Source organism: Alosa pseudoharengus, unplaced genomic scaffold (genome assembly GCF_046254945.1).
Source record: "Alosa pseudoharengus isolate Yale_2024_CS ecotype anadromous, Long Island Sound unplaced genomic scaffold, YU_APseudo_1.1 YU_APseudo_1.1_scf_16, whole genome shotgun sequence".
Classification (NCBI taxonomy): domain Eukaryota; kingdom Metazoa; phylum Chordata; class Actinopteri; order Clupeiformes; family Clupeidae; genus Alosa; species Alosa pseudoharengus.
Window position 1 is genome coordinate 21,527,874 of NW_027468630.1, and position 26,394 is coordinate 21,554,267.

A 26,394-nucleotide genomic window follows, 5' to 3' on the forward strand; every position below is an offset into this window, starting at 1 on the left:
TATCGTGACGTATACATGCGCAGAGGATCAAGTAGGTCTTTCCAGAAAAGCGTCGATGTAATATTGTAACGCCTATTCATTCAGAGGACCGCAAATTTGTTCTTCTAATATCCACATAGATTCCCAAATTCATATTTCTAATCGAATGGAATGGAAACTATTCAGATGTCTGAAAATGTAAGGGTGGAAGGTTATCAGGAAGACAGCGACAAATGTGCGGCTCTGACAGTAGCCAATCAGAATTCACGTTCGTGTTTTCAGCAGCATGGTTATGGCATGTGACTAAGGAGGATGCGGTAGTCAGAGTAAAACCAGAGCCCTAGGCATATTCTCTGGTAAAACTCAGTTACTTAATTCTGCAATGATACATTGTAGGCTGTGTTCTGAAAATTCACATGCAGCGTTATGACTGAGTATTTATATAAACTATATTTTGTGAAATGGACCAAAAACATAGTCTCCGTAGCAACATAACAAAATGTGTTATTTTGTTGGCTTTTACGCAAGATAATTGACTTGCGTTAGGCTAACCTTCAGGACACAGGCAGCTTTTGTGCCGAATGCCTCTCAAATTGAAACCTTTTGAGCAGACAACCTTGAAGGGGGAGTCAAAATCCCTTTAATGAGATGCACACACGACCCCGCACGTACACCAGCAGGGAGACGTGCGATTGAATGGTGGAATTTTAATCTGAACGATGGCATGGTTCAAGAGTTGGAACGTTCACAGACGTGTCTTGATTGAACTGATGCGCTTTGTCGGTAGGAAATGAAACGAAAAGTTCGGGGGCATTGTTGTCTTCTCAAGACTTTGTTTACCCTAGTCCCCTATATTAGAGCACAATTTCCAAGAGTAGCCTGTCTCTCAAAAAAGCCAACAGCAGCCTAATCTATTCGCAGTGCCGCTGCTATATCACGCACTGTGCGTATTGGTGCGTAGGGCAAAAGGGACGGTGGGGGGGGGTGCTCAGGGGGCACCACAATTTAGCCAATGAGTTCCTTTACTGCAAACAGCTTTTCAGTCTTCCTAGAGAACGTTTACAATGTCACAGACAGCATGTTACATGCAAGGATACATTGTGGGTCCTATCCTGCTCTATCTAATCTAATCTGCAGATCTAACTTAAACTTTATGATATCCGTTTAATTGGGAACGCATCTTGAGCGTGCAGGAGAGGGAGAGAGGGAGTGACTGGTTCAAGCTTGCTTGTCAATGTTGGTAATTGACATCTCCTTTTTAATAAGGAACTTTTAAAAGGAAATCATGAAGGCATCAAATACGAGGCGTTAAGCGGTTCTCACAACTGACCATTTAAACTGTGAGAGGGCACTTTAGCATTGGCTGCACTCACAGTGATTTGGAAAATGGACGAGAATAAAAAGAGTGGTCTTTGCCTTAGTGGAATTGGTGAGTATTAAAGTCTTCAATTATTCGTTCCCTTAAACTAAGCATGGGCACATGATATGCCGATTGAAACATACTCCACTCAGATAGCTAGGGGGCTAGGCTCTTAATTCACTTTTAATTGCAAACAGAAAATGTCTAGCTATAATGTCATTACATGCTTCCATTTTCAAAGCAAGGAAGGGTGTTTATACAGCAAAACTGTTTTCGTTTTTCTTTTTTGCGGGGTACAACACAGCAGTTCTGCTTAGGGTAACCAAGTGGACAGCAGTGAGTGGCCCTATACTGATAATGATGGTATAGCCCTGTAGCAGGCGCATGTGAGCTACCACAGCTCATTTACAGCTTTATCTTGGTTAAATCATAACAAATACAGGTCATAATCCATTCAACCTTGTATATTAAGTAGCTTCCCTGCCAGAAACTTAGGAAATTGAGTAACACCTTGGTACACCATACACCACATAATTACACCACTGAGCTGTTGCCCCAATCCTTCCTGGTGAGTCAACCTGTGCTTACCAGCACTATTTTCTTAGACAATCTGGCATCTGGAACGGATGTTAAACTCCATGTCCTCTACCGCTCTGCTGCTTTTATTATAGTAATCTGATATGTGCTATACAAACATGAGGCACTCCTGAGTCCTGACAAACAGCCTACTGCATGTTCACTAGGGTCAGTCTAACCTTTAGTGGTATTTATTTGAATGACACACAACCATAGTAAAGCCCAATTTATCAGCTCATCACATAGATGTTAGTGTGTTTAAAATATGATGTTTAGGAGCTTGTGCAACTCTGAGATTCATAACTTGTGCTATGGCTCCCCCTTGTGGTTATAAGTAAACACAGCAATGCTCCAGAGGGGTCACATATTCAGCAGATGCCTTTTTTCCAGAGCAGTGCAGGGCAAACAAATATGTCAGAGTGTGTGTCATGGGCAAACGTGTGCATTCAAAAGGAACTGAATGGCATAGTCAGAACTATATCATACTTACACCAATCTTACAGATACATTTAGTTTACATACCTACAGTCTAACGAGATGTCGGAGTAAAAAGTAGTAGAAGTAACTGACATCCCCTCCCCTACTACATGATGTATATGTATGGATATGTTTGGTTACTTATAACAGCCACTGGTCACTGCCAAATGTAGCCATTCGTGTTGTACAACGGGGGTCATTCCGTGTCAAATCAGACAAAATCCAGGAAAATTGTTGTTGCACCGTCTCAGATTTTGCTCAAAGTTTGTCAACCTAATATTTATGTCCCAAAACCTGTAAAATATGACCTGTAAAATAAGACCTGTAAAATATGTTTGTTCAATTCCAATGTTTTCATAATTTTTACACTCTCAGAAATGCCTTATCTTGGAGGCCATGTTTGGGCATAAATGTCTTGAAAAGTATTATTCCTAGCCTTCCCAAACTTTGTAGAGTGGAATAGAGACATGTTCTCAGTATGATCGGACTGTTAAAAGTTTGTACTGCATGCCCATTAGTTTAGTAAGGCCCTAGATATGGAAAACATGGTGTAAAACTCAATGTATTTATAGTACATCATTGGCACTTTATATACTAAATGTCCATACACTGAGCTACTTTCACATAGATTTTCAAGTGCCTATAATATTGGTACAACATTAATACAGTATGTAAAGAAAATAATTGGCCTAGTAGAAAATCAATGAGAATGGCATACAAACTTTTAATACTTCAGTCATACTGAGAACATGTGGCAGCCGTGCCACATAGTTACGCAGCCGTGGCCCACTGGTTAGCACTCTGGACTTGTAACCGGAGGGTTGCCGGTTCGAGCCCCGACCAGTGGGCCGTGGCTGAAGTGCCCTTGAGCAAGGCACCTAACCCCTCACTGCTCCCCGAGCGCCGCCGTTGTAGCAGGCAGCTCACTGCGCCGGGATTAGTGTGTGCTTCACCTGTGTGCTGTTTGTGTTTCACTAATTCACCGATTGGGTTAAATGCAGAGACCAAATTTCCCTCACGGGATCAAAAAAGTATATATACTATACTATGTTTGTCTTCCTACAAAGTTTGGGCTGCCTATGAATAACACTTTTCATTATATTAATGGTCAAACATTGCTTACCATTGCTTACCAGGCAGTAATTTCAAGGGCTGAGAATAATATGTAAACATAGGATTTGAACAGAAAGATTTTACAGGCCTTGGGTTTGGGACCCATTCTTGATATAAACAAGATCTGAACAAAATTTGAGACGGTGCAGAAACAACCTTATCTGATTTGACATAGAATGACTCACAGGTGAACCTGTCAACGTCTTTCCTGCTGACCTTCTGCCTCACATACTGCTTACAGCAAAAGCTCACATGTACGAACACAAAATTAATAGAAATAAGGATGCAACTACTACAAATCACATACTACAAACTAATGTGGGAATTTGGAACGTAGCAGTTAAAATAGCCTATAACCATAAGTTGTTTTGTATATCTTGGCTGTATAATGTTACACATGCCATTGCCTCTCAGTCTCAGTGATTGTCCTCCAGTGTCTCTTATCCCCGTATGAGAAGTGCATCATAATTCTACTAATCAGCTCTAGGCAGATCAGTCCTGTGGTGGCTACTCAGATATTAACAACTCTACACTGCACGCATATGAACAGTTTGAACAGTCCTCCAGCTTGTGTGCAGTAGTCTACAGAGGCCTCTGGCCCCTCTCAGTACTGAGCCCATTCGATCAACAGCAAGCAGGAGCTCATCTACAGTGACCACATGTTAATCATCTCACTCTCTCTCATCCCGCAGTCATCATAACCACCAGTGTGTCCTCCCACAAGCTCTTACTTAACAGCCCCCCCACCCCTCACTCACTCCACCCCCCCCCTACACACACACCACCAACACCCCCCACCCTGTTGCCCCCTACTGCCCCCTACTGCCAGACTCACCTGCATTCCTGCACCACCACTTTCCCACCTCCGCTGCTACTGCCGCTACCCATGCCGACACTCCTCTCTCTCTCTCTTTCACACACACACACACACGTTTTCTCTTTATCTCTCTCTCTCTTGGTTCTCTCTCTCTCTGCCAAGGCCTCTCAAACTCGTGCCAGCTCTTGGCTTCCTCACAATGGCCACCTCTTCTTCTTCCTCCTCCTCTTCTCCTCTCCTCCTCCGGTGCGTTTCCTCCTCCCTGATCACTCTCACGCGCGCGGCCCCAGGTGAGGGACAAGCCCACAATCCAATCAGTCCAATCAGCCCCTGGGACGGGACGGCCAAACCCCTTATGGCTGCCAAAGAGCATTAGCATTAGCCTCCCCTCTGCTGGGCCAGCTCGCCTCACTGCCTGGAAATCCCACTGCAAATCCCACCAAGGCTCTGAGAGGACTGGCCTGAGCAGGGAGAGAGGAAAGTGGGGGAGAAGGAAGTAATGAGTGTTCTTCAAGAAGTGCAGAGTCATGTTTTATTCAGTGCTTTTTTGTCTGTGTGTTTTGAAACTCCATACTCCATTATAACCATGGGTTTGTTAGTGGGGCCACAGTTCGTGTTTTGTGAGAGGGGAGAGAACCGTTCGCTTAAGCAAAACTCATGCATATTATGATAATAAGGGTTTAAAATAACTTAACATTTCCTGTGACAGAAGTTTGATTTACTCCTTTGCATATGGAGGCATGTTTATTTTGTTCTGACCTTTAAATCCATTCACCCATGCCTAATTGAGTAACTCACACAGAGGAATGTGGCTGCTTGTAAAATTAAATCATTCAGTCGAAACGGAACATCGGAACATCGGAACTTGTAAATGGTCAAATGTCTCCTTAACAGGAAACCGGGAGAAGAGGAGCACTTTTAGCACTGTCATCGTCCCTCTGTCCCCTGCAGGTGAGTCACTAAATAGAACACTGAACACTCTTTCCAGTAGCTAATCTCTCTCTCTCTCTCTTTCTCTCTCTCTCTCTCTCTCTCTCTCTCTCTCTCTCTCTCTCTCTCTCTCTCTCTCTCTCTCTCTCTCTCTCTGCCCTGGGTCATTACTTACCTGAGTTTGCTCAGCTAAGCAGGTGAACTGTCATTAAGGACAGCCACTGGTTTTGATCTAAGCAGCCACTGCCACTTCACAGAGAGGCGTTTTATTAGAGACCAAAAGCAAGGAAGGTGACCTAATGGACCAGATGATAGTTCTGGTCTGAAGAGCACAATCAAATTAGTCATGCATGTGCACCCATATGCACAGTCTCTCTCTCTCTCTCTCTCACACACACACACACACACACACACAAATATGCATGTCTACACACATGACTCATCCACATACATACTGTGCATCACCACAGGATGAGAGTAGAGTAGAGCAGAGGAATTTATTAAGAATTAAGAAGAAGAGGTAAACATGTAGGCCTATTTGATATTTTCATGTCCAATTCTAATTTTCTAAATATATTCTTTCACACAAGGGGTATAGGGTTAACACACACACACACACACACACACATACCACATACATACACATATTAACACACACACACACATGGTTTTATTATTTAGCAGACGCTTTTGTCCAAAGTGAATATACACATACACACACACACACACACACACATCAATACACACACACACACACATACTGGGTCCAAGAGCACACAGCCATTTTCCTCCATCTCTGTTCCCCCCGCAGATTTCCCCCTCCCTCTCCCCTCCCTGGCAGCAGCAGCAGTAGGGACAACCCAGTCAGCTGCAGGTCACATGACTCCCCGTCTGCCTCCGACTGAGCATGCTCAGGCTGCTCTGTGTTGTCAGGCAAAAAATAAGACAGCAGAGGCAGTAGAGATCTGCAATAGATAAACACATAGCCCCTGTTGGACGGAGAGGGAGAGAGAGAGAGAGAGAGAGAGAGAGAAAAGAGAAAGAGAGGAAAATCTAACCAAGGACAAAAAGAGGGAATTCAAGCCGTGAAATGGTGAATTTGCGGCAGAGCTTTACCGAGGTGTTGTTTTAGAGGGGGTTGTGTGTTTCGCAGTAGCCGAGGACAGCTGGAACGGGTCCTGAAGCAGGAGCGTCCGGAAGCGGAGCAGGAGCAGCATCAGCATCAACACCCCAACCCCTCCTCCTCCAACCAAACCCCGACCCCCCTCCCTCCATCTCCTGAGGAGGTAAGAGAGAATGGATGGGGCAGCGATGCCTGGAGGGTGGAGGAGGAGGAGGCACTGGGAATCTCTCTGTGTCTATTGTGTGTTTTGCGTGTGAGAGAGAGGGACGTTTTAACGATGTCAGTGTCCGTGTGTGTGTATGTGAAGCAACAAGAGAGGGCTGAGGACAAGCGTCGGAGGGTTAGGAAAGGGATAGAGGGAGAAGAGAGGGGGACAGGGGGAGGGAGGAGAGATGGAGAAAAGAAAGCACGAAAGGGAGGGGGTGGGGGGTTTTTCTATAATGGTAGGAGGAGGCAGGCGATGCTGCTGAGGCCGGAATGGTAGGTGTTGCTTGGATACAGTGACATCTTAGAGGCCTTTTTCTATTCAGAAACAGAAATGAAACAGCTGTCGTTATTCGTATGCTCTTTGATGTGGGAATTATAAAAGATTAGACACGATCTGCTAAAGGGGGGGGGGTGTATGGCAGTGTGTCAGTGAGGGTGGGGGGATGAGACGAGGGAAATGTAGGAGCTGAGGACTGAAACAAAATGGCTAAAATTTGGAAAGACCCAGTACGGTGGAGAGGACCTGAGTACGGTGGAGAGGAGGAGGAGAGGGGGACAAAACAACTTGATTATATTTGTTATCTGGCAGCAAAGATGCTTTTCAATTATGAATTATGGCTCCCAAGGAGTGTGTGTGTGTGTGTGTGTGTACTGTGCACACAAGTGGTGTTACATCAAATGTTTAGATTTTTATACATTTAATGGAATAGGAATGAAATGGAACAGGAATGAAATGGAACAGCAATGAAAATAATTTAATTTCTCTGGTGCAGCATTTGAAGATAGCTGTGCAACATTGCAAGACAAAATGTGTTTATAATTCATATACATACAGACCTAATGATATTCCTAAAGAATAATAGCAAGTTTGTAGTATTTTTATTAAAGGTAACAACATTAGAGCATTTTTTAATGCAGCTTTGTGTGAATGTTTACAAATTGCACATTTCTGAGAGGGTTGCATTTGTTAGGTTGTTTGTTAGACTGTGTTGACGATCTCCCCACTCATGAGTTAGTTCTGTAGTCCTCAGCTGAAGTTAGTCATGTAGAGGTCTTTTCATGCTGTTTTGGTTGGGTAACATTTGGACCAACAAAAGTAGAGATGAAATACTGATTTGATGAAATTCTGAAACTGTTCCTTTTTTTTTATTGAGGTTGTTTTTATCTTATTTGATGTACTTCCTGGTACCTAATTATGATGACTCACAGAAATTAATAATAAAAAAAAATCTTACAAAAAAACCATTTGGACCAACACAGGAAGCAATATGATACAGTTAATGATGTCCCCCGGAGTTAACACTCACGGATGACTGGCTGAGTAGACCATATGCGGTAGCACAGAGAGATTCTTCATTTTCCTTTTTGGAGTCACACTACATTTCTATTTATTTGAGATAATACATTGTTTTCTGAGCCACATTGTAGTGATTGCTAATGGCAATTATATTGGTAAAGCCTGCTAATCAAATAGAAAGTGTAAATCTACATATTTAGATTTATGACTTATGATCATATTTGTTGTCATACCATCCTCAGATGGTTTGAACTTGAACCCGTAATCAGCAGTTACATTTTTAATGTGTGACAAACACTGGCTGTTAAATAAGAATTACATGACCAGCAACAGAAGCCAGGCAAATCACACTTCCCCACTATTATATAAGTAACTGCAACATAAATGGAGATTTTCGTGGAATGTGTAAATGTCCCCATAGCAGAAGGCCCACTCAAAAAAAGGTAGAGAGAGAGATATCAAGAGGGAGAGAGAGCACACTCTTAAAATTAATGTGTTAAAAACAACTGAACTTGCATTGTTTTTAACACATATCTGTGTCCAGATAGAGATAACACAGTTTATGTTGTTTCCTTTTTTATTTGTTACACAATATGTGTTGAAAATAACACAACTGGCATTGTTTTTTTAACACATCTCTGTGTCCAGATAGGGACAAAACATTTGTTTTAAAGGTGCAGGAGAGGGAGAGAGAGAGAGAGAGAGAGAGAGAGAGGGAGAGAGAGAGAGAGAGGATAGACAGATGTGGAGAGGTGGAAGGAGAGAGAGAGAGAGAGAGGGAGAGAGAGAGAAAGCCTTCCTCCCACACACCCTCCACGCTGATTAATGAAATCATGACATAAGGCAAAGATGGCTGTTGCTAGGATACATGGCAAGGTGGAGTGTAGATAATTAAAGTGTGTGTGTGTGTGTGTGTGTGTGTGTGTGTGTGTGTGTGTGTCTGTCTGTGTGTGTGGGTTGACGGATGTTGCAAAAGAGATGGCACGGAATCTGGATTTTGCCACATGGCACCACTGAAGAAAAAAATCCAACAAATATTTTTTTCCCCTTTTCAGGCACAGAACAGGACACCACTATCTGAAGGGAAGACCCTAAAGGACCTCACTCACTAAAAGAGAAAAGGACCCCACTGGTTAACAAAATTTCTGGACGTTGCTCCATCTCACCGGAGCTTTTAGCTGGAATGGATGCACAAGGCCGAAGCCTGACAGAACAACCACAGTGAATGGCAGATTCAATGGTAAGAGACCCACCAACAAAAGGACACCACAGAAAGACACTATTCTTACCCCTGATCTATTACTCAGTGTATCACAAGGCATGACTGAGTGCTTGATGCGCTTAGATAGAGTGCTGTCAGTATTCAGCTGTTTTCTCTTAACACATGTGATGTCGGGCATAAAATGTAGCAGGACAAAAATAGCTTTTACATCCTGAACTCGGTGGACCCACCTGAAGGGTTTGTGTTGCATTTCTGTCAGCATGATGAAACTGTTTTTCTGAGAACTGGAGAGTGGGAGAGAAAATGAGAGAGAGAGAGTGAGAGAGGATGAGAGAGAGAGAGAGAGAGAGAGAATGAGAGAGAGAGTGTGTAAGAGAGAATGAGAGAGCGACAGATTCAGACAGAGATTCACAGAGAGAGAGAGAGAGAGAGAGAGAGAAAATGAGAGAGTGTGTGAGAGAGATGATGAGAGAGACAGATATTCAGTGAGATATTCAGAAAGAGAGAGAGAGAGAGAGAGAGAGAGAGAGAGAGAGAAAATGAGAGAGTGTGTGAGAGAGATGATGAGAGAGACAGATATTCAGTGAGATATTCAGAGAGAGAAAGAGAGAGAGAGAGAGAGAGAGAATGAGAGAGAGACAGACAGAGGGAACAAAAGAAGTAAGAGGGAACAGAGGCCCAGAATATTGTAGGAGCCATTCGATATATATTAGTGGTCAGGCATTAGAGTTTACAGCAATAGTTTAAGTAGTTTAATTCAGATATGCATAATTTGGATAGTTCTCCATATAACGCTTGTTCCAATATGAAGGAGCATTCCTGACCAGATCTATTTTGTTCCTTTCTATTTTAGAATTATAGAATTTTTATTATTTATTTTAAATATTATGAGGGGCATACTTTGACTTCTACTTAAAATGTAGGCACTCTTATCCTCTAGTAGTCTACTATTGACAGATGCAGTGGTAATTCCTAGCTATGATCTCCTCTGCACCATAGCTTAAATATTATTCTATTGCTGTAACTGTAGCTCTGTAGCTTAAATGTTATTCTATTGCTGTAACTGTAGCTCTGTAGCTTAAATGTTATTCTATTGCTGTAGCTGTAGCTCTGTAGCTTAAATGTTATTCTATTGCTGTAGCTGTAGCTCTGTAGTTTAAATCTTATTCTATTGCTGTATCTGTAGCTGAAATTTCTTGAATTTTCCCTTGGGGATCAATAAAGTATCTATCTATCTAGCTAGCTAGCTCTGTAGCTTAAATGTTATTCTATTGCTATATATCGCCTTGGATAAAAGTGTCTGCCAAGGTAATAAATGGAAATGGAAATGCATTGTGATTAATTGCAGATAAAATGCAAGAATTTGTATCACGTTGTAAAGTTGCTTAGAGCTGTAATACATAGCATCTCCGAATCAGCATCTAAAGGCTGCATGTGTGTTTATTTTCCACAGGATGTCAAAGGCCAGTACTGGACTGATGAGGAATCTGATGGTGACAATGAGTCCGAGCAGTTCTTGTATGGCATCCAGGTGAGAGAGGACTCATGGCCAATACTCTCTCATAGTTATGCACACATACACACACACACACACACACACACACACACACACACACACACACACACACACACACACACACACACACACACACACAGACACACACAGAAATTATTTTGATCTGGATGTGACATCACAAGAAAAAAAAGAAAACTTGATTCAGCCATCTACCATCTAACAGTATCAGGAGGATTTGGATAACCAAATATTTTGCTACTCGGGCTTGTTGAAGAAAGCCCACAGTCTTGTCTCCCATAATAACAGGCTACAACAATGTGTTCTAATATTGCGTGCTAATATTCTAATCAGATTAGTGCAAAAACTCTTTTGTCTCCCAAGGCCCAAGGCTCTTTTGGCAAATCAGACAGACATGAAATGCAATTATCTCAGGGACGCCACCCAGAAACATGCATACACATCACTGAGATTAAAGACGGAATTGTTTGCCCAATCAGTGCCTGTTACAGACAGTCCCTGTCCCATCTCTCTCCCCCCTCTCTCTCCTTCTCTCCCTCCCTCTCACTCTCTCTCTCCCTCCCTATCTATTTGTCTCTCTGCCTGTCGTTGATTTTTGTGTTGTCTTTGTGACTATCCCTTTCACTCTCGTTGTCAATGCAAGTGATGTTTAGCTTGCTGTTGTCAATGCAAGCTTCTAAATCATAAAAATCCACCTAAAAACTGATATTTAACCTGCCATCATAGCAGACCAGACCAGAGAAGGCCATAAGCACGTGTGTGTGTGTGTGTGTGTGTGTCTGCAGGGGAGCTGTGCTGCCGACCTGTACCGGCATCCTCAGCTTGATGCTGATATCGAGGCAGTGAAGGACATTTACACAGAGAGCGCCATCTCTGTTAGGTAAGCTATACACCCTACACACACGCAACAAACCCAATTTAATAATATGATTAGCCTGTCATATGTACACTTCTGGTTTTGGCAGAATATAAAGTAATGAAAAGAAAAATGTGATAACCCTGTGTGATTAGGATTTATTTCTTATCTCTCATATTAGGGAATATGGGACCATTGATGATGTGGATATCGACCTCCAGATCAACGTCAGTTTCCTGGATGTGAGTAGACGAGGCTGCACTCTGCCTTACCCCCTTACCAGTCATGGAATAGATAGACATATGACATGACCCTGTGTAAATGAAACGTTATTTACGGTATTTGGAGATTGCCTAAATGTGTGTGTGTGTGTGTGTGTGTGTGTGTGTGTCTGTGTGTCTGTGTGTCTGTGTGTCTGTGTGTCTGTGTGTGTCTGTATGTATGTATCTGTGTGTGTGTGTCCTAATGTCCTATTACACCAGGAGGAGGTGGCGACCGCCTGGAAGGTCATCAGAACAGAACCCATCGTCCTGAGGCTACGCTTCTCCCTCTCACAGTATCTGGATGGACCAGGTTAGAACAGCGTGTTTTTGTGTGTGTGTCTCTGTGTGTGCATGTGTGTATGTGTGTGTGTGCGCGCGCGTGTGTGTGTGATTTTAAATGTGAGTAATTTACTTTAAGTTTATAAATCATTATTTCATATGATGTGCCTCAGTAACTGTTATCTCTCTGTGTGTGTGTGCATGTGTGTGTATGCGTGTGCGTACATGCGTGTGTGCATGTGTGTGTGTGTGTGTGTGTGTGTGTGTGTGTGTGTGTGTGTGTGTGTGTGTGTGTGTGTGTGTGTGTCTGTGTGTGCGTGTGTGTGTGTGTGTGATTTTAAATGTGAGTGATTTACTTTATGTTTATAAATCATTATTTATTTCATATGATGTGCCTCAGTAACTGTTATCTCTGTGTGCCCGTGTGAATGTCCCTATAAAGTGGTGATGTGGCAGAGCTCATTCTGAACCCCTGTCCTGCATTCACAGAACCCTCAGTGGAAGTGTTCCAGCCCTCCAATAAAGATGGCTTTAGCCTGGGCCTTCAGCTCAAGAAGTGAGTCAGTCGGTCTGTCTCTCTGCCTGCCTGTCTGTCTGTCTGTCTAGGCATCCTCTCTAAACTTTACCACAGCATAAATCACACATTATCTGATGTCCTTTTAAGACATTTCAAATATTCAAGCCTTCTATTTATCACCTGGAGAGAAGAAATACTCTTTTCTGATTGGCCGGCGGGGTGGCTTTTAATTCTGAATAACGGGACACCTATGAAGTAGATCTGGTAAAAAAAAGTTTAATCGCTGTTCCATATCAATGCTTATGAATGGTAACTATAACAACGATAGTAGGACGACGGTTGAGCCTGGAGGCAGGCTTCGCAACAATGGAATCAACTGTAAATAAGCTATCGCTGTTATAGGGCCAACGAAAGTTGTCCCTTTTTAAAGGGAACCGCGTTTTTTTACTTTGCTTTACAGTGGCAACCGGGTGATAAGCGGGATAACGGCCTTCGAGGTGTGTCCAGTTATATGGGATTAATGGAGGCAACTCCGCTGCGTGTCGGGGAGTTCTTTGCCCCTCGCCCTCGTCCATTAATTCCGTATAACAGGATACCTCGGCGGCCATTATCCCTTACATGTAAAAATTTACAGTATAATAAATATATGTGTGTGTGTGTGTGTGTGTGTGTGTGTGTGTTTCAGGATCCTGACCACGTTCACCTCCCAGCAGTGGAAGCACCTGAGTAATGAGTTCCTGAAGGCCCAGCAGGAGAAGCGCCACAGCTGGTTCAAAGCCGGCGGAACCATAAAGAAGTTCCGCGCCGGCCTCAGCATCTTCTCCCCCATACCGAAGTATGCCGCCGCCGCCGCTATGGCAACCACATTTCCCAACCACCTTCTCAAACAGTCTCATCCGCCATGTCAATCTCACTTTTGTATCGCATTCAGTGTTTTCTCTGGTACTTTACTTCAACCGAATGTGTTTGTGTTATATAAGGGTGTATTATTTCCAGGTTTCATAACAGCTACACAATCTTAAGAAAACAACGCTTATTGTTTACATTTGATTTCTTCAGGGAGATATGAATTCTTTCGTTATGAGAGTACAACTTGTCAACTTGCTGTTTTGCATGGCAATTTAATCTGTCAATGACAAAGCTGCGTAATTAGATGGACTGTCCATCTTTAAACGAGCAGCGTTTCTCTATGTCTCTGTTGTGTCTGCATTTACTGCCCCTGATTTAAAATATACCGCTATGAGACACTTGGCTGATTTTAAATTGTTAACCATCTAATCTTTAGCGGAATGGGAGAACACTAATAGTTTGTACCAGCAAATGGGGAGTACAGCTGAAGGTCTTTGTTGGACTGGCTTTCCGTCATGGTTGTCTCTCAGTCTTGGGGTGTATCTTGAGGTGTATTTGTTTTATTTTTGGTACTGACCAGTGGTGTAGTCTACATGATGTGCAGGACTACGGAGTATTCCCACTTAAAAAGCATTACCATCTCAGTATTCCCACTTAAAAAGCATCACCATCTCATTATACCCACTTAAAAAGCATCACCATCTCAGTATACCCACTTAAAATAGGCAAGGATATGTATTAACATTTGGGGTTGATCACAGTATACCCACTACAGCTAACAAGGCTACATCACAGTATACCTACTACAGCTAACTAGACTGCACCACTGGTACTGACATGTGTTCTCACCTATCAGGAGTATGAATTGGAGTGGGTCTGGGATACCAGACACCACTGTTGAACCTTCTGGAGGTGTCTTGGTAGCCTGGTAATACCAGACTCACTACTTCGTTTCAGTTTGTGAAGAGAGTCTGGCCTCTCATGATTGAGAAACGTTTTCAACTCTAGCATCATAACCGGTGTAGACTTTGTGGGAACTTTGAAATCAATGGTCCAGCCTAACTAATTACATTGATCAGGGATTCCTAATGTTACTTCCTACTTTGCCTAATCTTTACAAACTGATAATAAACCATAAATCGGCAGTAAAGGAACAATGTATGTCGGCCTACCTTTGCTGTACATAAATTTACACATGTTTCCGACTGCAATTTTTTGCAGGCGTTGCTACTACCATTTACCACAGCCACTTTTGATTTTCGAAAATGTAGCGTTGTCTCCTTCTTGTTGCTGATTGGCCCGTCGTCTCTGGTGTGTGAGAGAAACATTAGTGTATTGTCATCTGCCAGACTAATAGATCACTGAAAGGAGATTTTAGGTGGGTGTGGCCTGGCTAGTGTCTTGGGCCCAATTTAAGAAAATACTAATGATAGAAAGTATTGTTAAGTATCTCTGTAGTGTCCTCTGTTGTATTATAATACATAGGTTAGGGTGTTATAAGGCATAGGTTAGGGTGTTGGGTTTAAGTACATGCATGTAAAAGTGAGAGTTTTGGCTCCTCTAGGAAATCCCCTACCAATAGAACAAGGAACATATTGCCCTGTGTGTAACTACATATATTTTGTCCTTCTCTCTCTCTCTCTCTCTCTCTCTCTCTCTCTCTCGTGTGTGTGTGTGTGTGTGTGTGTTTGTGTGTGTGTTTGTGTGTGTGTTTGTGTGTGTGTGTGTGTGTGTGTGTGTGTGTGTGTGTGTGTGTGTGTGTGTGTGTGTGTGTGTGTGTGTGTGTGACCAGGTCCCCGAGTTTCCCTCTGATCCAGGACACGGTGCTGAAGGGCAAACTGAGTGTGCCCGAGCTGCGAGTCACCCGCCTCATGAACCGCTCTATCTCCTGCACCATGAAGAACCCCAAGGGGGAGCTCTTCAGCTACCCCCCCAACAGCCAGGTCCGACCCCCCACCTGTCTTAACTAGCCCCAGAGTAGCCAATCACATGCCTGCACCTCTCCCCCACCTCCACACCCCATCTTAAGCACCCACCTTAATACCTCTCTCTCATTCAATCCCCATCTCATCTACTCAAACCTTCTACCCAACCTTCACTTGCCTACCCAGCTCCTAATGACTACAACTCCCAGCATGCACTTCAGGCCAGTAACCGCATCATCACTCATTGTCACGGTGATACCATTCTCGATGCAGCCACAGATGGTGTTGGTGCATAAGAAGGATCAATTGCAACCCACTATTACTGACCCAGAGGCATTGAAACGTCTAAAGACTAAATCTCTGTTTATATAATTAATATTATATTTTGTTCTGATTATATTAAATAAGGTATGATTTGAAAACACATTTGTCTGTGTATTAACATGGATAATGGGCTGTGAGAGGCAATAGATTTCCCCTTTGTTAAGCCATTACATATTCATTATAATTTAATAGTCATTTAATGATCAGTGTCCTAACAGTATTCTTATGTGAAAACAAAATAAGCAATTGCCCAGTGAGGTGCTTTTTTAGGAGAACCTCTGGCTACTAATCAAATATAGTCAGCAATAAACAAACAGCCTTTAATCTAAGATGAGCCTTGAAAGGTTATTGAATTTCCAGTCGGTGTTCATAATAGAGGATCATCTCATTGGACTGAGCGGATTTGACATGGATTTGACCAAACACACTGCCATATTATATTCCACTTATTGTGTCGCTTTCTGTACCCCACTTTTTATGTTCACACCATTCAGAAAGAAGACATTTCTGTGTGTGTGTGCGTGTGTGTGTGTATGTGTGTGTGTGTGTGTGTGTGTGTGTGTGTGTGTGTGTGTGTGTGTGTGTGTGTGTGTGTGTGTGTGTGTGTGTGTGTGTGTATACATCCACTGAATAACCATTTCCCCGGCACTCTTGTGATAACATTTGTTTTTCCACCCACCCCCTGACGTCACCCCCACTTGCCCCTGGACAGAAAAGCACCCCAAACCAAAAAACTGCCCTCTGCCTCTCCTCCCCCACCCACCTCCTCCTGACATGGCTGGCTGGCGCCCCCTTCCCATAATGCTTTTCTTGACTTGACCCATCAGACTGTGGCTGTCCCGGCGGCCAGGGCCCCAGCGCAGATTACCACGAGGCAGCTGATTGAATTGTTTTTCTCATCCCAGGCGGGCGGACACTGCAAGAACATCCCCACCTTGGAGTACGGCTTCTTAGTGCAGGTAGGAGTCGCTAGAGGGCGCTGTGGTGTCACAAATATGCATCACTGGCAGCAGAGTGGGGCAATCAATAGCATTTTTATTTTTCTAAATGTTATTTATTTATTTTTTTTGAAGGGAGGGGGAAGTATCTATTCAGGTGATTGTTACAGATTGTTTGTTGTTGATTGTTTTGTAAAATCAATCTAGGTGAGTGAAGGTTCATGGTTGAAAATCATTCTGGTATTGAATGTGGCTGCAAGATGGGCAGGAGGACATATTATTTAACTGACTCTAAGTTGTCCTCTGCAGGCTTGTTTTGTGAGATGCATGAGAAGATTGGTAGGGCATGTGTGTGTTTCGTCTCTCCTTCACAGATAATGAAGTATGCCGAGCAGCGTATCCCCACTCTGAACGAGTACTGTGTGGTCTGCGACGAACAGCACGTCTTTCAGAACGGCTCCATGCTCAAGGTGAGACCTCCTCTATCTCCTGCATGGTTTAACCTCCTCTATCTCCTGTATGGTTTAACCTCCTCTATCTCCTGCATGGTTTAACCTCCTCTATCTCCTGCATGGTTTAACCTTCTCTTCCTCCATTATGGTCTAACCTCATCTATCTCCTGTATGGTTTAACCTCCTACTCCTCCCTTATAGTTTAACCTCCTCTATCTCTTGTGTGGTTTAACCTCCTCTTCCTCCATTATGGTTTAACCTCCTCTATCTCCTGCATGGTTTAACCTCCTCTATCTCCTGCATGGTTTAACCTTCTATTTCTCCTGTGTGGTTTAACCTCCTCTTTGTCCTGCATGGTAAAACCTCCTGTAACTCCACTTCAGTACTAAGGTGCTGCCATGGGTACAGCCATAGACTGTCTATGGGTACAGCAAAGTGTTAACAACCCTAAGACCTTTGGTTGATTCCTTGGGGGAGCACATACTGATGAAAACCTTCATTTGACTTGTGCCGTCCATGGCTTTGAATGAGAGCATCTGCATAATGAATAAATCTAAATGTGAGAGTGCTGATAAGTGTGATTAATGCACTGCTGATACTCATTAGGTTTGTTAAACAGGCCATTACCTCCAGCTTGTTCATTTTCTCCATAACAACACATCTGTCCAAACAGTTTTTGTTTGCCAATAATAATGATTCAGAGAAAATAATATTGATTTGTCTGTGTGTGTGTGTGTGTGTGTGTGTGTGTGTGTGTGTGTGTGTGTGTGTGTGTGTGTGTGTGTGTGTGTGTGTGTGTGTGTGTGTGTGTGTGTGTGTGTGTGTGTGTGTGTCTTTAGCCTGCTGTTTGCACACGGGAGCTGTGTGTATTCTCTTTCTACACTCTGGGTGTGATGTCTGGGGCGGCAGAGGAGGTTGCTACAGGAGCTGAGGTGATTGCCCTCTGTCCAGTCCACTCCAAACACACAACATTCCCGACAGTTTTATCTCTTAAACTACACAACACAATACAGCCCCCCCCCCCCCCCCCCCCACACACACACTCCTTATAACTCTGTACAGAGGATTATGAAATTGTCAATCAATTCACCTGTGTATCCATCTATTGTACCTGACTATAACTGTATTTACAATAGACTGCCTGTCGGTCTATCCTGGTCTCTATCATGCTCTTTGCTCTTTGTTTGACTTAAGGGCTTACAGCTCACTACTTTGCCTCTGCTGTCTGTGTGAGGAAAGTTCTATGTAGGCCTACGTGAGAGTGTGTGTGTGTGTGTGTGTTTGTGTGTGTGTGTGTGTGTGTGTGTGTGTGTGTGTGTGTGTGTGTGTGTGTGTGAGTGTGCATGTGAGAGTGTATGTAGGTGTGAGTGTGTGTGTTTAGCTTTGTGTAAGAGAAAGTGTTTGTAGATAGCTGGTAGGTGGCTGTGGAATTATGGGACTTCCTGTCTACAGGTGGTGGACCTGCTGGTAGCCATGTGTCGTGCTGCCCTGGAGTCCCCCCGGAAGAGCATAATCTTCGAGCCGTACCCCTCTGTGGTTGACCCCAATGACCCCAAAACCCTGGCTTTCAACCCCAAGGTGATGATGCTCTTTTAGAATTTTTGGAATTTGGGCTGTGGAATTTGAATAATAGTTCTGGGTTATAGGGTGTGCAAGGGCATGTTTTTAAAATGTGTCTTGGGCAATTTGATCTCAAGCAGACAGTAGAGACACATGTCATTTACATTTGTCCATTTAGCAGACACTGATATCCAAAGTGACTTACATACATTATGTCAACTATATTATAAGGGATTACTTTGTCCCCGGAGCAACTTGGGCTTAAGTGCCTTGATCAAGAGCACAACGGTGGAAGCTGGGAATTGAACCCACAACTTTTCAGGCTACTGCACGCTAGCCCAGCTCCTTAAACACTACACCACCCCATTTATACATGTATCCAAGGTGTACAGGTAGAGACGTTTGACCACTTGTGTTTAGATATTGTTACTGGCAATGTCATAGCCATTGTGTGGGATACATTATACATTATTCAACAGTTAGGTCTAGTCAAACTATTTAGTAATTTCTGTATGGACGAGAGGCATTCTAGGAATCATCATGAGACGATATATCAGGACATTCCCACTCAGTTATTTTGCAGCTAGTAATCAGTCCACTTATTGCATTACCTGCACGGCCTAATTACCTTCGGCACTCGGCCTGTTACAGCTGTGGTGATATTCTTAACACCACTCCCACTTGTGTCATATTGCTTAATGAGCGTTTACACTACAAAACATATGTGATAAAAAATACATCCTAAACCACCTCGGCAAATGGTTTGAGTGATCAAGTCTCAATGTGTCTTGGTGATGGTTACATTTGTGTTTAGTGCTGTCCACTTCTGACCAGATCATCCCAGAACACAACTTGAAAACAGGGTCTTAAATTATTCATAAACAGAACATTTCTTGTATATCATTGTTTACTATTTCAAAATAATTGTAGTAGTGTAAAAGGATATATTTATACATGTTACACAGACTTGGTGGCATATACAGTATTTAACATGTTGTTTCCTCCATAACCAGTGTCCACTCAAATGAAATGTTAACCGCCTGTTTCCCTCCCGTTGTCCTATTGATTCCCGGCTCTTGCCTTCTCTTGCTCCCTGGTCACAGAAGAAGAACTATGAGAGACTGCAGAAAGCACTGGACAGTGTCATGTCCATCCGAGAGATGACCCAGGTACAGAGGGATGGACAAGGGGGGTTTGTGGGGCAGTGAAGGACCACCACAGGGCTGTAGTGGGTTATACTAAAACATGGCTGTCATTGAAGTGTTAAATTCACTTATAGAACATTACATTTATTCGTTTAGCAGACACTATACAAAGCGACTTATTATGTCAATTATATTACAAGGGCCATTCTCCCCAGAGCAACTCGGGGTTAAGTGCCTTGCTCAAGGGCACAATGATGGAAGGCAGGAATTGGACCCACAACTTCTCAGGCTACTGCATGCTAGCCCAGCTCATTAGCCACTACACTACCACCACACTTACTTACAAGTTATTATATGTATTCATGAACACATACAAGTCCCACAAGTGCCATGTGACAGAGAGAGAAAACTCATACATGAGTGTTAGAGACAGAATTTTCATTAAAATGTTATTTTCAACTTTGTTCAGCATAACCTGATTTCATCAGTTTCCTGAGTGTACATGGCAGTCTAAGCTAGATAGCTATATTTGGAGCAGTCTTGTGGTGTAGAGCTCTGAGACACCGAGAGGAAGTGAAGTCTTTGAAAGACTCTGATTGACAGCTTATGTGGCCAGTCACTTTGATCCCAAAGGCTCCTCCACAACATATCATCTCTGTGTGGTAGAGAAGTGGGCTGATCGTTCTTTGATGCCGATTCCTTTATCCCTATTCAGACAGTGTAGAGCTTTGGCAGGGACTGCGGGTTCATGTAGAGTGCAGGTTGACTGTGGGCTTGCTTATTGGCAGGGCTCATACCTGGAGATCAAGAAGCAAATGGACAAGCTTGATCCGCTGGCTCATCCCCTTCTGCAATGGTTAGTCACACCCGTTCATCACTCCCTGTATAATCAGTGGAATTAAACCTTTGTCTACTCCATTACAGCTTTACTGTTTGCTTATTACACTGTATGGGGAATGTACTGTCCTGATCAGGATCACACACACACACACACACACACACACACACACACACACACACACAGACACACACGCACACGCACACGCACACGCACACGCACACGCACACGCACACACACAGACACATACACACAAATACAAACTCATATACACACACACACTCTCACGTCTCTACCTAATTTTCCTGCTGTCTTTTTTCTGTGCAGGATCATATCTAGTAACAGATCGCATATCGTCAAGCTGCCACTCAGTCGGGTAGGCATCCATTTCCTCCCCTTGTGTGGTTTGATTGACATTCTGGAGAGAGACAGACATCTCCCTCATCTCTCCCTCCCCCCCCCCCCCTCCTCTCTCTCTCTCACTCACTCACACACACACACACACACACACACACACACACACACACACACACACACACACACACACACACACACACAGTCACTCTGTCTGCCTCTATTGTCTATTCTCTCTCTCTCTCTCTCTCTCTCTCTCTCTGTCTCTCTCTCAATGTGTCTCAAATGGCGTACTTCTGTGAGTACACTTTATCATGCAGTGCCCTGTGTGAACTGTGTGCTTACTGGCAGAGTTTGTGAATTTTAACAGAATTTTAACGTAAATGACGATTGCAACATTTAATTATAACTTTATTGGTTTCCTCTATTCGACAGTGACATGGTCTTACTGTGTCAACACATGAACAGTTTATGTTATAACTTGCTTGTACCTCTGTAAAGTGTGTTTTCCACTGCTGCTGCTTCAGCTTTCTCAACCGCGAGGAGTTTGAAAATGTCCCCTCCCCTTCCGCTATGTATCCAACATGGCGTCCGTTGAGGGCGAAAAGTGTCCAGTGTTCCACACTTAGCTTTTTGACCGTTATGAGTTCACTATCCGGGGGACTTGCAGTGCCCTTCGTGTCGTTGGATTTGTCAGTGTGAACACCCTCACACACTAAAATTAGGTATTGTAAGTGCAGAAGTACGCCATTTGAGACACAGTGTCTCTCCCTCTCTCTCTCTCTCTCTCTCTCTCTCTCTCTCTCTCTCTCTCTCTCTCTCTCCCCCCATCTCTGTGAAGTTTTATCTGCCTGTCTGCGTCCACTCTGTGGCTGACGGTCCAACTCTGTAGAACCTCAGAGGTGGCAGTGTGAGGGGAGGCTCTGCCGTCCTCCTCCTCCTCCTCCTCCTCCTCCTCCTCCTCTCCCCCAAACGGCACTAAGCCGCAGCAGCCGGTGAGGAGGGTGTGATTGAGTAACTCAGCACCAGCGCCAGCTCCTCACTCCCCGGCACACAGTTAGCCAATGATTGCCAGTTTTTATTTGTTTCAATGAGCCGTGGATGACAATGTAAGTAGTTATTTATTTATGAAGTGCTGCTAATGTTTATTTTATGCCTGATGGATCTCTCTGTCTCTGTTTTCTTTTTTCTTTTGTCTTCTCTCTTATCCCCTCACCCACATATCTTCTTCCTCCTCTTTTTCTTTTTTCTTTTTCTTTCTCTTTCTCTCCCCTATCCTTTCTGCACCACTCATTTTTTCTATTCTGCTCTCTCAAATATTCTTTTTTCTCTCTCTTTGTTCCTCTTCCTCTTCCTTTCCACTCCCCCGTCCTCTCTGTCTGCTAATATTTCCATACCCTCTTACACCTCCTCTCTTTTACCCATCAATCTCACTCTCTCTTTCGCTCTTTTTCTCTTTCACCACTCTCTCTCTCTCTCTTTCTCTCTATCTCTATCTGTGTGTGTGTGTGTGTGTGTGTGTGTGTGTGTCCCACAGCAACTGAAGTTCATGCACACTTCACACCAGTTCTTGCTCCTGAGCAGTCCGCCTGCCAAGGAGGCCCGCTTCCGGACGGCCAAGAAGTTGTACGGTAGCACTTTCGCCTTTCAGTGAGTGCCCCACCAATACACCACCCCACCCACCCTGGCCCCTCACTCGGAGAGCCAGTCCCTGGGGGGGCTGTGGAGGGGGAGGGCTGGCTTCTGGAGGATCCACATCCTTGACAGGGCTAAGCAGTAAAGCAGGCTTTAACAGCACCCTGCCAGATAGAGGCTTGAAGGTCACCAAGGCTTCATATTGATGTCCTGTCAAGTTATTCTTTTTATTTGATGACACACACACACACATACAGACACACAGACACACAGACACACAGACACATACACACATACACACAGACACACAATACACAATACACCCACCAGACATCAGCCACACTGACATAAGCTCAGATACACACACACACACACACACACTCACACACATTAGGGCAAATGGTGTCTGAATCTTGTCATTGACGTGCCCTGAGGTATCTCCATCCAGACAGATAGGCTGTGGAGGCCGATGGGAGCTCAGGTGGTGCTGTGTAGCTTACGTGGAGAGCCGACTCTGACACTGAACCGGGGGGCTCCGCCTCAGTCTCCCAGCCTCTCTCGCTCCCTCTGCCTTTCTCTCTCTCTCTCTGTCTCCCTCCAACCAACGAACCCCCCCACACACACACACACACACACACACACACACACACACACACACACACACACACACACACACACACACTCCACACCCCACACCACCGTCCCTCAGGGAACACTTCCCCACTCAACAGCCCGTCTCCTGGGGCAGTGTCTCAGCCAAGAATAACAGGAGAGCTCGGCTGCATGACCCCCAGTGATTTACCCCAAACCCCTCAGAGAGATGTGATGACATTAGATGAGAGGGAGAGAGGAGGATAGAGAGAAGGAGAGAGGAGGGTAGAGAGAAGGAGAAATAAAGGAGAGAGGGCGGTGATTGGAGGGAGAGAGAGTTGGAGAATAATATGAAGCATTAGAGAGCAAGAGAAAGAAAGAGATGGAGGTGGAAGGAGAGAGAGAGAGAGAGAGAGAGAGAGAGAGAGAGACCAAAGTCAACCAAAGTTGAGAGAGTTAAAGAGGGCGCGGTAAATAGAATGAGAGAGAGGGTGATAGATGAAGAGAGATAGAGAAAGAGAGAGAGAGCAGGTTTGGTTTGAAGCTTCCGGTGGACCTTCTTGTCATGTCAGACTCTGCACCTGAGAAGAGCAAAAATGAGAGTGATGCCAGTCGCCAGACAGATGTTTGCACTGGGTTTACCCCAGCCAGAGATGCCACGCTCATCGTTGCTCGATTTCAACGCAATCTCTCAGTTCTCCTCACAGCCATCGAGCCCAGACCTTCCCTCCTCAAATGCTGAGTGCAATCTGGTTGCCAATGTGCTAATAAGCCCTCAAATTACATTCAAGTATATAGTCCTGTTTTTAATGCCATCAGGATAGATTGAGTACTTGGCTGGACTGTGAAAAATTTTAATTTACATAATAACTTTAGGCCACTAACACTAATGGTAAAAGCTATGTTGCATAGGTTTTGGCTTGGATACAAATAGAAGCTTATCTAGAATCTGGTGATTGCGCAAGCATTAACAAAAGTATTTCAGGAAAAAATGTTTGTCCATCCTCACCTTTCTTTCTCTCTCTCTCTCTGACTTTCTTTCTCTCTCTGTCTTTTCTTGCTCTCACTTTCTCTCTCTCTCTCTCTCTCTGCACCCACTCTAGTGGTTCCCACATAGAGAACTGGCACTCTGTTCTGAGAAATGGACTAGTCAATGCCTCTTATACCAAGCTGCAGGTATGTACCGTAACTCCAGCAGTAAGACGCATTCCCCTCGTGAACAGGCCCTGTGCCCGCCCCTGTGGTGGTGGCATGGGTCGCCTGTCCCGCTGTTCCATTTTGACAGTCTTGGTGCCAGCTTCCGTGTCAATTGTCTCTTAAAAAAGGCTGGGTGGGTGGGTTGAGGGGTGATGATCTGATTGGACAGGGGCTCACCGGTAACGCCTCCAAGGTTAGATGTCAGCCTCTACTTGTTACTGGTCTGGCAGTGGAGGGCTCCACGCCTCTTCCTGTGCAGGGAGGACTGGGTGGTGGAGCCCTCTGGTGGACTGGAGGCTTACCTGTCGGCCTGATGTGGGAAATGGTGGGCTAAGGAGAACTTCCCTCTCCCCTTCGTCTGAGCCTGTGTGTGTGTGTGTGTGTGTGTGTGTGTGTGTGTGTGTGTGTGTGTGTGTGTGTGTGTGTGTGTGTGTGTGTGTGTGTGTGTGTGTGTGTGTGTGTGTGTGTGTGTGTGTGTGTGTATGTGTGAGAGAGAGAGAGAGAGAGAGAGAGATGTGATGGTGTGTGTGTATGTGTGTGTTTGTTGTTTTGATATATGTTTGGATGAGTTTGTTGGTTAGAATGTCTTGTTTTCAGGTTGGAAATGCTGGATCACACCACCTTGTTGTAAATGTGTGAATGAGATGTAGACCATATCTCATTGGTCTAAACAGGAGCCCAGGAAGTGAGGAGAATGCATATTAAACACAGCGTTTGGTGCCTTAGCGTCTGATGCAGCTTCATCGCTTTTGGAGGAAGCTATGATTCTATGAGCCCATTACCTCCCATAGATCATCATTCCTCTCTCTCTCCCTCTATCTCTCTCTTTCTTTCTCTCCCACATACCTGGCATTTCTCCTCTTCTGTAGTCACCTCACACTCGCTCACATCACATCGCTCATCCATCTCAGACGCTCTCGTCCTCCACGCCGTCGCTCATCATCTCGTCGCCTCCCCTCTCGTCTTCTCTCCCTCCTTCTCTCGTCCTCTCAGTGTCTGCCATCCTCTTTGCTTATCGTCATCCTTATCACCGTCATCATCGCCATCGTCATCATCAGCCGCAGCCAAAGCAGTGGCAGATACGGTGGCGCCAACGCCCTTTGTGTCGCCTGAAGGCAATCACAGATGCACCTCCACTGGATAAGAGTTCTGTGTGATCTCGCTGACAGTCGCTCATGTCAGGTGTGATCTTTTCTCTCCGTGGTCTGGCCTAGCGCTCCTTCATCTCACCCCTTGCCCTTACATACACACACACACACACACATACACATACACACTTTATCTCACACACACACACACACACACACACACACACACACACACACACACACACACACACACACACACACACACCTCACCTCATTATCACATCTCCCTTCCTGCATTTATTCCCTCCTCACTCCTCCCCATAAACAGCAGCAGGTCAGGCCTGTGGCCCATGCTGTGGTCAAGGCTCTGTCCTGCGGTCAGACTGTCCCCAGTCTTCACCCTCTGCAGCATAGTCTTCATCGTCCTCTTTCTCGTCTCCCTCATCTTCTGCAACCATCCTCTTCTTCGTTTTGCACTTGGGGAAGTTCACACTTGTCTGTTTAGGAGTCCACCAGCACTTCTCCTCTTCCTGGGTAAAGGCGAACTGGAAGGAAGTGAGTCGCCATTGTCATTGTCATTGGAGTCTTCCAGTACTACTTTCATACTTTCACTTATTTGTTGTCTATTAGATGGAAGATCCTATTCCTGAGACTCCTCCTGGGGCTGGGAACGTATGTGTGTATGTGTGTGTGTGTGTGTGTGTACATGGATGTGTGTTTTCATGTGTGTGTGTGAGTGTAGAGGAGAGTATATGGGAGGATCTGCCACCTTCATGTGTATAAAAGAACAGCTCAAGAGTGCTGTTCCTCTTCTGTTGGTTCTTCAGGGGTGATTTGCCCAGATCTGTCTGCTGTTTCGATCTTTGCTTGTCCTATCCTTCTTCTCTTGTTCTTTTCTTTTCTCTCTTTCTCCCTGTGTGTCCATGTTTCTCTCTGTTTCTCTGACAT

General features: G+C 44.4%; 1 protein-coding gene across 1 annotated transcript in view; it reads left to right on the forward strand.

Annotated features, from left to right (window-relative positions):
* The first annotated feature begins 4,521 nt into the window (after positions 1 to 4,521).
* parp6a (poly (ADP-ribose) polymerase family, member 6a) overlaps positions 4,522 to 26,394 on the forward strand; it is a 24,189-nt gene continuing 2,316 nt past the window's right edge. Inside the window, exons 1-20 of the mRNA XM_076286599.1 lie at positions 4,522 to 4,612; positions 5,217 to 5,273; positions 6,064 to 6,115; positions 6,406 to 6,538; positions 10,555 to 10,632; positions 11,421 to 11,515; positions 11,673 to 11,733; positions 11,974 to 12,064; positions 12,523 to 12,589; positions 13,236 to 13,385; positions 15,192 to 15,342; positions 16,476 to 16,607; positions 16,961 to 17,056; positions 17,878 to 17,970; positions 18,491 to 18,616; positions 19,702 to 19,767; positions 20,532 to 20,599; positions 20,909 to 20,957; positions 22,473 to 22,585; positions 24,265 to 24,337. Of these exons, the coding sequence (XP_076142714.1) occupies positions 4,522 to 4,612; positions 5,217 to 5,273; positions 6,064 to 6,115; positions 6,406 to 6,538; positions 10,555 to 10,632; positions 11,421 to 11,515; positions 11,673 to 11,733; positions 11,974 to 12,064; positions 12,523 to 12,589; positions 13,236 to 13,385; positions 15,192 to 15,342; positions 16,476 to 16,607; positions 16,961 to 17,056; positions 17,878 to 17,970; positions 18,491 to 18,616; positions 19,702 to 19,767; positions 20,532 to 20,599; positions 20,909 to 20,957; positions 22,473 to 22,585; positions 24,265 to 24,337 (1,842 nt within the window). The remainder of the gene's footprint in view (positions 4,613 to 5,216; positions 5,274 to 6,063; positions 6,116 to 6,405; positions 6,539 to 10,554; positions 10,633 to 11,420; positions 11,516 to 11,672; positions 11,734 to 11,973; positions 12,065 to 12,522; positions 12,590 to 13,235; positions 13,386 to 15,191; positions 15,343 to 16,475; positions 16,608 to 16,960; positions 17,057 to 17,877; positions 17,971 to 18,490; positions 18,617 to 19,701; positions 19,768 to 20,531; positions 20,600 to 20,908; positions 20,958 to 22,472; positions 22,586 to 24,264; positions 24,338 to 26,394) is intronic.